General features: G+C 40.9%; 2 protein-coding genes across 4 annotated transcripts in view; one reads left to right on the top strand and one right to left on the bottom strand.

Moving 5' to 3' along the window:
* LOC146671202 (uncharacterized) overlaps positions 1-4,599 on the top strand; it is a 12,518-nt gene extending 7,919 nt beyond the window's left edge. For 2 of the 3 annotated variants that reach the window (XM_085403390.1, XM_085403389.1), the window contains 4 exons: positions 1-70; positions 166-336; positions 483-588; positions 669-1,186. The exon at positions 1-70 is cut by the window's left edge and continues 188 nt beyond it. In XM_085403390.1, the coding sequence (XP_085259516.1) occupies positions 1-70; positions 166-336; positions 483-588; positions 669-870 (549 nt within the window). In that variant the 3' untranslated portion in view covers positions 871-1,186. Of the gene's footprint in view, positions 71-165; positions 337-482; positions 616-668; positions 1,187-4,464 lie in introns of those variants that run through there. The other variant, XM_085403391.1, reaches the window with a different exon arrangement.
* On the bottom strand, positions 1,388-6,949 carry ccdc97 (coiled-coil domain containing 97). Its single transcript, XM_085403393.1, has 7 exons — positions 6,534-6,949; positions 6,244-6,420; positions 5,149-5,308; positions 4,968-5,056; positions 4,687-4,879; positions 4,433-4,556; positions 1,388-1,642 (listed from the first exon to the last, which is right to left on the bottom strand). Exons 1-7 carry the CDS (start codon positions 6,687-6,689, stop codon positions 1,519-1,521), a joined length of 1,023 nt encoding a protein of 340 aa, XP_085259519.1. The 5' UTR covers positions 6,690-6,949; the 3' UTR covers positions 1,388-1,518.
* Positions 6,950-9,251: the final 2,302 nt, after the last annotated feature.

Genomic DNA, 9,251 nt, shown 5'->3' with positions numbered 1-9,251 from the left:
ACGGGAGGAATGGAATCTGAAGCTGTACCTGCTGTTGCCTCTAACCACACTGACAAGTGTGTTATTAAAGGTGATATTTCCCACAATTCTCCTAATGGAAAATAGTAAATACTTTCTATGTGTGTATTAATTTCACTTTTTGGTAACATTTTGTCTTTTGTACAGAAAGCTCAGCAGAGAGAGGAGATGCACAGTCAGCAAACTGTGGGAATGAGAAAGAAGGAGACGATCCTCCTAACATGCCAAAATCTGAAGTCACTGTAAAAACCAGAGACGTGGAAAGAAACACACCAATCAAACAGCAGAATGTGGAGGAAAAAACAGAAGAGGAAATGAGTGAGTCGTTCAAAAACTGAAATCACTAGCAGGATTTCTTTCAGCTTTTTTTAAGAGAAAAAAATTCATGTATTTATTTTATTTTTTATTATTATTTTTAATCTTTTCTGGTCTTTTTTTCCCCAATATGTTTTCTAAATGTACAGGTCTTTCCTGTGAACCTCGGGCTGCGTCAGATGAGTGTGAACATAAAGATGTCCACTGCTCTGGCCACAATGTAGCTGCATTACAATCCACGAGGCCAGAAAGGAAGTAAGATGTAGCTGTCCTATCATTTAGGTAAAGATTTTTAATTTAGTCAAACAATCTTAAAAGTTAACTTTTTTCCACAGCTCATCTCCAGCAAGTCAAACCTCTGTCGGCATTAATTTCTCTCACATGTCAGAGACTCTGTCACCTGGGCCCTCAGTCAGCTCTGGTTTGAATACAACGGATCTTGATCAACTGAAGAGGGAGAAACTAAAAATGCAACTGAAGGTCTTAAAATTACAAGAAGAGTGTTACACTTTGATAATAAAAGAACTTAAAAAATGAAGATTAATGCTTCTGTAAAGCTAAATTTGAAAAATGGCTGCAGTATGTCCACAAATGACATGCGTTATTTGGAGGTTTCTTTGGTTAATTGTTACTTTTGAGAAAAGCAACAAAATCATAAAACTGTACTTTGTCTCAGTTTTCCTTTCACACTGCTGATCACCGTGTTTTACTTTGTTTTAATAATTCCACATACAGCTGATATTTTCTTCTTGAAATTCTGAATAAACAACATTGATGCTTTTTATCGGTAAATTGTGCAGATGTTGTCAAACTGTTTTCTTTGGACTTTGCCCAACCTGTAATAATCATTGTAAGGAACAGCATTGTAATTAGAAGAATACATTCCTTGAATTTTTTGAAGTGGCCTTGAGCAAAAGTTCTCCAGCCATCATTGGCTGCTTTGTCACTCATTTTCAGTCCACACAATACAAAGCAATCTGACACGCGTACATCTAAACCTAAATAAATACATGTTTCTGTTGAGTTTTGAACAAGAAAATCATATTTATACAAATTTTCAAAAGACCCCAAAAACATGTTTATTACATCTTTTGTTTGTGTTCAGATGTCAAACTAAAAAATAGAATGGAAACTCTTTTTGTACATTTATATTTACAGTTCATTCATTTATTAATAACACGGGTACTATTCTGTCATATTTTCTTCCTCCTCTTCCTCTTCTTCGTCATCATCGTCATCAAAATATTTATCCTCTGCATCTCTGTTGACAATGTCCAAGTTGTCATAGTCTGGATTCTCATCCACCTCCCTGTAACATAAACACCTTAAGTCACTTTCAAAGCCCACAGTGTGGGATTTTTGTCATTTTCCACTGAACTTCAGTTTGTAACTTTTCCCCTCCTCTGGAGTCTCTTTACTAACTTGTATTAACATGTGTGATTTCACAACAGCTTGTGCAGCACAGCGTCAATATGAAACAAAACAGTTGTGAAAAAGTTCAGTTGTTAGTAATGTATTTTCAGTATGGAGCATACTTTGAGCATGTGTCACGCAACATGCCCAGACAAGTGGCAAACATGTCACTATGGTAACCATAAAGCTACAGGTCAAAGGAGCTTGCAAAGAAAAGCGTCTGGACTTCTTTAAGTTGCTTGAAGACGTTTCACCTCTCATCCGAGAAGCTTCTTCAGTTCTAAGGTCAAATGGTGGAGAGTCCCAGATATAAACCTAGTGGGAGTTTCCCCCCACAGAGGGACAAAAGGACCCCCTGATGATCCTCTAATCGCCTGAGCCAAGGTGTGAAACTGGGCGTGGGTCCCAATCAGCCAGAGTTTCGGGTGTGTTCATTGTGAAACCTGGCCCCACCTTATCATGCGAATTCCTGAGATCAGATGGCCCAGGATGTGAGTGGGCGTTAAGGCATCTGGGAAGGGATCTCAAAACTGGATTATAGATGGCAGAGAGTTGGTGTCGTAAACCACCGCCTCTGTTCAAAGATGGTCGCTCACAGTGGACATAGATGGCTTCTTTCACTCCTCTTTCAAACCATCTGTCCTCTCTGTCCAAAATGTGAACATTGGCATCCTCAAAAGAGTGTCCTTTATCCTTAAGATGCAGATGGACTGCTGAGTCTTGTCCTGTGGAGGTGGCTCTTCTATGTTGTGCCATGCGCTTGTGAAGTGGCTGTTTGGTCTCTCCAATGTAGAGGTCTGGGCATTCCTCGCTGCACTGTACAGCATACACCACATTGTTAAGTCTGTGTTTTGGCGTTTTGTCTTTCGGGTGAACCAGTTTCTGTCTGAGCGTGTTGCTGAGTCTGAAATGCACTGGGATGTCATGCTTGGAGAAAACTCTCCTGAGTTTTTCTGATACACCGGCTACATAGGGGATGACAATGTTGTTGCGTCTGTCCTTCTTATCCTCCCTCGCTGGTGTCTGGTCTTCTTTTCTGTGCCTCTTTGCTGACTTTAAGAACGCAAAGAGGCGTTCTTAATAAGGTGGGGCCAGGTTTCACAATGAACACACCCGAAACTCTGGCTGATTGGGACCCACACCCAGTTTTACACCTTGGCTCAGGCGATTAGAGGATCATCAGGGGGTCCTTTTGTCCCTCTGTGGGGGGATACTCCCACTAGGTTTATATCTGGGACTCTCCACCATTTGACCTTAGAACTGAAGAAGCTTCTCGGATGAGAGGTGAAACGTCTTCAAGAAACTTATAGAAGTCCAGACGCTTTTCTTTGCAAGCTCCTTTGACTACAATGACCTGGATGACTGAGAACCTTCACAGACATAAAGCTACAGATTCAAAAGAATTAGTAAGCGTTGAATTTTAGGCCAAACCGTGATCGTTTTCTAAACTTAAACCTGCAGCTTTTAATTCCTAACACCAACCAAGTTGTTTTTAGTGCCTGCACATAACCATGTAATGCATTTGGTATTGATAAAATGATTTTACACGTGGAAAGTACTGTGGAAAGAAAAATCTGTGTATATGTGTCCGGACAGATGAAAAATCGTGATCCAGGACACAAATGAATAAAATACAGGTCGTCTGTACCTCATGAACTGCCTTTAAACTGCGCTGAGCTTTAACAAAAATAACTTTGGCAGATTACGGAGTTCTGTTATTCTGTGAACTGATTAATCTATGAGGAATGATCATCTCAAAGCTTTAATAACAAAACTAGTTATTTTTTCAGCAACATTCTCAAAAAGCCTGCTTACTAATTTGAAAATCTTACATTACAAACACCTACAAACATACACTTAGGCTACGCTCACACTGCAGGCGAAAGCGCATCAAATCCGATTTTTTTTTTACCCTATGCGACCCATATCCGATCATGCTATGACAGTGTGAACGGCACAAATCCGATATTTTCAAATCCGATCTGGGTCACTTTCATATGTGGTCCTGAATCCGATACATATCCGATGTTTTAGAAAGCGACTGCTGTTTGAACGGTCAGGTCGAATTAAATCCGTCTTTTACGTCACTGACACAAGACAGACGCCAATTATCAGCTCCGGAGAAGCGCCCGAGAACACATCGTGGAACGCTTCCTGGACATCCAGTGTAGATGTTAGTGAAACTGTTGGGAAGACAACGTGAACATTTTATTTGTACTGTATAATCTGCAGATTCTGACAGAAATCTGCAACTATCCTTTGAAGCACCGCTCCTCTAAAACAGCAATAAGGATCATTATTAGGTTATTTACATTATTATGTAAATAACAAAATAACTTAAAGCAAAAATTGGGAAACGTGAAGCCCGAAGTCTTTATATTAAGGGCCAAACAATACTGTTTGGTCTGGGTCTAAACAGAGCGTGTTGTGTGTGACGTCCTCTTTTGCGCATGTGGGCCGCTTTGAGGGTTTTCACTAGAGCGCGTTTGCTGTCGCATTTTATTTGTAGTGTGAACAAGCAGACAAAAAAATTGGCTTTGATCAAAAAATTGGAATTGAGCATTAAGACCTGCAGTGTGAACGTAGCCTAATAGTCTGAGGAACTCGAGCTGTCAAAGGCAGCTTTAGGTTGGCTACAACGCGATGAAGAAGTCTTTGAACTGCTCCTGTGTGCTGTGTGACTGACCTATAGTTGAAATCCTTGTCTTTGCCATCCAGAAAACGCTGGTGCATCTGACTGATGAACTCCTCTCTGAGAAGAGCCTTCTCCTCTGGCGTCGGCTCCCATTCCTTCTGCTGGTCTCTGTCATCTACAGCATGAAACACAGAGCAGAATAAGAAAAGATGGAGGGAAAAGAAGAAGAAAAGAAAAAAGCCTAAATTTTCTTCTTTGCTTAACTTCAGTGTGAAGTTTTTTCTTCAACCCGAACTCTGACTGACCGTAGTCGTCGTCCTCCTCTTCTTCCTCCAGTGCGCCGTCTTCCTTCTCCTGCTCCTCCTGCAGACGATTTTGGATGAGTCGTTCCTGGTAGGAGTTGAGGAGCAGATTGGCGAGTCCTCCTGTACCTTGCCCCGGCTCCCCGGGTCCTCCCTGTGCACCATCCAGCATGGCCTCCTGGGAGCGCTGTAGCACCTGAAGCATTCATGAAGGTAATTAGAAAAATACTCTGAAATATACAAAAACATAATCACATATAAAACGCAAGATAAACAGAACTCACCTCTTCATCTGTCAGGTACTGGCCGATATACTGTTCGTACAGCAGCGGCTCCCTCATTCGCATCTGTTCTTCACTGAAGTACTGGCCGTCTAGAAGAGGAGGAATGGCACTATCAAAGACTAAAGCTATCTGCACAAATGCTGCATGGGTCCACTGTATCATTAACTGCTGCTGCCCCTACCCTTCTGCAGAGCCCTGAGGGCAGCATAGCGCTGATTCCTGACTCTGGTCCTGTCGGTGCGTCCTGCAGCCCGTCTCTGTATCACCTTGCTGTAGTGCTGTGCTCGTGGGTCTGAGCTGACATGTGCAAATGCTGAGAGATGCTGAGGCTTCAGGCAAGCCTGGAAATTGTAAGATGAAAAACAAAATATAATAATGGAATTCTTCACTTCTTTACCAACACCACAATATTTAGTTAATGTATTTTGAAACTGGATTTTTTGCAGACCTGTAATGTAAATGTTCCTGTCTGTAAAGAACTTTTGGGTCAGCTTCTGTTATTTAATGTGCTATAGGTAGACGTAACAGTCAACACACAGTCTCAGTGCATGTTTGAAGTACATCTTTTCTTTCTAAACAATAATAACAGTTTATTCAACACAATTCAGTGCTCTGCAAACTAAACTCAGAGGACAGAAGTATCAGTTGTATCGCACTAGTACAAACCCAATACCAATGCCAGCACTGGTATCAAAATGATATTTAGATCGATAGGCCCACCTCTACAGAGGAAGATTTAGTACTTTAAAAAAAAAATATATATAGCTCAACAACCATCAGCCAATGCTGTACTCTGCAAAATATACAAGGAATTTGTTCCCACTGAAAGTGAAAACAAGACACACTTCTTTCACTCCTTAAGGCAAAAACAAAGCTAAGTACAGCCAGGCTAAGGAGGAGGAGATGCTAACAGCTGATGATGTGTGACCCAAATGTCAACAAACGACTCCACTGTGACATTTGAGCACTCGCTGGTTGCACTCCATATGACAGGAACACTAAAAGGGATGTGGGAATTACTGACACTAGCACTAACTAGGCTACTTTTTTGCTTAAATTTGATTCATGCTCTGTCACTACTATTGAACTACAATGCTGGCACCTTGTTCCAACAGAGTAACACATTAAGTGATAAAGAGTGCCATCAATGGCAGCACGTCACTGGGAAAGAAGTTTGCCTTGATTTACTTATGAATGTCATTGCCTCTAAGCATCTATATTGGGCGATGTTGCCCTTCACTAACACACACACACACGTTGAACTGTGGGCACATACATGGTACCTCTCCAGGAACACCAGCGGCCTGCTGCGGTACTGATGCAGCAGCTCCTCTCTGCGCTCCTGCACGGTCAGCTCAGCCTCTCCGATCTGCTGGCTCTTCACCAAGACGCCGCTCACAGCTATGGCCTCCATCATGGCATTCACACAGCTGGACTCGCTCAGGTTTATATTCTGTATGATGAGCAGAAAGAGTAAATCAGCGAGGCCTCATAATGGCAGACCGCACCTGACACTGTGGTTGAAAAGAAAAAACAAACAAACGCTGTTGTCGCTGATTGCTTCACCTGGATGTCCTGCACCACCCGCTGTGTGTCTTCAGAGCTGCTGGAGTCACATCTCCGTCTCCGTGGCAGTATTATCTCTTCTATTTTCCTCTCGTCTTCAGTCTCACACAAGCTTGGCTGTGTTTTAACAGGAGGGTCGATCTCTCCCCACATCATTAACCGCGGTGTCACTTAGCCACCGTCTTCCCAGGAGCTAACGATGGTTCACTAAGAAAAGCTCAGCCTACTGCCAACTTCCCCTGTTTGTTTCTTTTAAACGACCAATTAGTTTTTACAATTTAATGTAAAACCTCTTGGATGAGAAAATCTCTTTCATGGAAACCTCGCGTGTTATTTTACCTTTCACTTATTTTGTATAACGTTTCATCGCAATAACGGTCCGTCACTTTTGTGTGTCCCCTTTTCTCTGTGCAACCGAAAGAATTGTTCCTCCCCCACAGCCTTTTCTTTGATATGTATATGTCGCCACCTTGTGACAGACTTTAATACTTATAATTTTTTCCAAGATAGAGAAATATTTTAGAAATAAATATTAAACATAAATTGCACATGGGTCACCTCAGGTTTCTTTTTTATTATTTTATCAATTATTGCTTACATATCATACTGTGGTGTTTAATCACTGTATAGTCTATTATTTTAAATCTATGAAATCTATGATTTCAAATAATATGTTAGGTGATATGACCAGTATTTTTCCAAATATTATCAAGGTCAGGTTGAAATGTTTTCACCTTGAGGCTCTGTGCATGGCTTTGTCTTGGTTGAAGTGCTCTTCAGCAAGACAATGAACCCTAAACTGCTTCTGTGTGCAAGGACTGTTCAGCTTTAGAGAGATAAGTGATAGGTCACAGCTGTCCTCTGTCTGAGAGCCACTCTGGAGAGTAAGAGCCTCTTCTTACTCTCCAGACTTTCAGGTGTGACTGTGAAGCATGAAAATCGAAGAAGGGAGAAAAAGAAGAGGAGGTACAGCAGGATTTGGCATTCAAGGCCAGTCTTTGAAAACAAACAAACAAACAAAGCTGCTCTTGTAATGGAAATGATGCGTCTTGTGGTCAGGGTTGGAATTACTATGTTGTATTTTTGCAAAAGTGCATTTTACTATTAAGAGCTGTTGGATGGATTCGTGGTTTCACCTTTGCTGCAACTTCTGAGGGCTGGTAGATCTACATCTTGTTGTGGTAGAACTGAGGAACAAAATATGAATTTACTTTAACACTAAATGTGTATTATGCCATTTCTCCAACTAGTAATACTAAGTAAAATAAAATAAAATAAAATAAAGGTCGATTGCTGCTGCTATTTGGGTTAAGAGTGAACATTCTTTTTTTTTTAAATTGGTGAATGCTATGAGATAATGCTTGCAGAGTTTTTCTCTGTGTTTGGCTAAAACTTCTTGTGGAATTCATTTAAAATAAACTGTTGTATGAAGTGCACCTCCAACTTTAACCCATTGGTGGTGCTGGAGTTTTTGAGCCATGGGCATAAAACTTAGTGGAAAGTATCAGAGGGTTATCATCAACCAGATTTCAAAATATTTTAGCATGCAGTTTTCAGATCAACCATATACTTCAATGGCAGGAGAACATGAGGGAGATGATTAAAGAAAAAGAATCAGCGTGGATAATGTTTAACCCATAGTATCATCTTCTTCTCTAGCCTTGTTTTGGTGTTTCAGAGGTGTTACAGTGAGCTCACAGTAATCTGACACAGCTGTTCAAATGACTGTACTATTTAGACAGGAGTATGCTGCGGGCCCCTTTTCAAAATGGCACGTCTCCACCCGCTGGACAGCAGAAGTACTACAACTCTCATTTCTGCAAGATAGAAACAAATACGAATCTATGGTGTCTGGTTAATGAACACACACTGTTCTCTCTAGACAAGTGTTACTCTCCATCAAGTCCCATTTTTAAAGCTCTACAGCACATGTATGTGTGTGTCTGTAATCCCAGCACCTGTGATAAAGAGGTCCTGCGTATATTGATGTGGCCAGCTGGTCCTGCTATTTAAACCCATGGCAGAGAGTAAGGGAGTTTAGAGGAAAGAGAGATGTAATATCAGAGGAGGCGTGGGGGAGATATGAGGGCTGAGTGTTGACAGAGGAAAAGGGTTAAACTTAGGGGCCAAGAAAAGAGCAAATCACTTTATGAGTATTTCATTATATCGATCTGTATTTACAGCACTATAGCTGCAGGCATTATACATTAGACTGGTATGTTAGAGAAAAGTGAAAGAAATGAGGTGAAATAGACCATCCACACAACCTTAAAAAACAAATCACAAAAAATTATGTGCTGACTAAAATATGGAAAGCAAACCGGTGAGCATAAAATGATCGGAACCCAAAGTGCAGTTTTCACTGTGACAGAACTTTGTGCATCTTTCTGAACTGTCAAAGCAAGGTCCCATTATTGTGAATAGTTTGCAAAAAAACCCTGAGCCTCTAATTCATTCTGTTTGCTTTCCATGTACACTTCAGGTTGACTGACACGTGAATCAATAGTTAATAACTGTATTTTGGTTTTGCAGTCAATTATTTCTCAGGGGGACCCAAAGGGAGAGAAAAAAAGATACAGATAAACATGCCAAAAATGGATACCACTGAGTCAACAGCTAATCAAAATTGTAATTGCTCAGTTACTTTCTTACAGGAGACAATGGAGTCTTTATTAGGAAAGCAGAAATAAATAGAAGGCAGAAGTGGTTATGGTACAG

The sequence above is a fragment of the Rhamphochromis longiceps genome, linkage group LG4 (genome assembly GCF_057381845.1).
Source record: "Rhamphochromis longiceps isolate RC_006_pf linkage group LG4, R_longiceps_female_GT1.1, whole genome shotgun sequence".
In the NCBI taxonomy this organism is placed as follows: Eukaryota; Metazoa; Chordata; class Actinopteri; order Cichliformes; family Cichlidae; genus Rhamphochromis; species Rhamphochromis longiceps.
The sequence above is the reverse complement of the archived record's forward strand: the minus strand, read 5'-3'. Positions and strand labels throughout refer to the sequence as shown.

What these genes read in the sequence shown, in the direction of transcription:
- ccdc97 (XM_085403393.1), bottom strand. Translation starts at nt 6,689, where the DNA reads ATGATGTGGGGAGAGATCGACCCTCCTGTTAAAACACAGCCAAGCTTG. An exon ending in GGGTGGTGCAGGACATCCAG is followed by an intron (nt 6,421 to 6,533) that starts GTGAAGCAATCA and finishes CTCATCATACAG; the next exon opens with AATATAAACCTGAGCGAGTC. An exon ending in TGTTCCTGGAGAGGTACCAT is followed by an intron (nt 5,309 to 6,243) that starts GTATGTGCCCAC and finishes TACAATTTCCAG; the next exon opens with GCTTGCCTGAAGCCTCAGCA.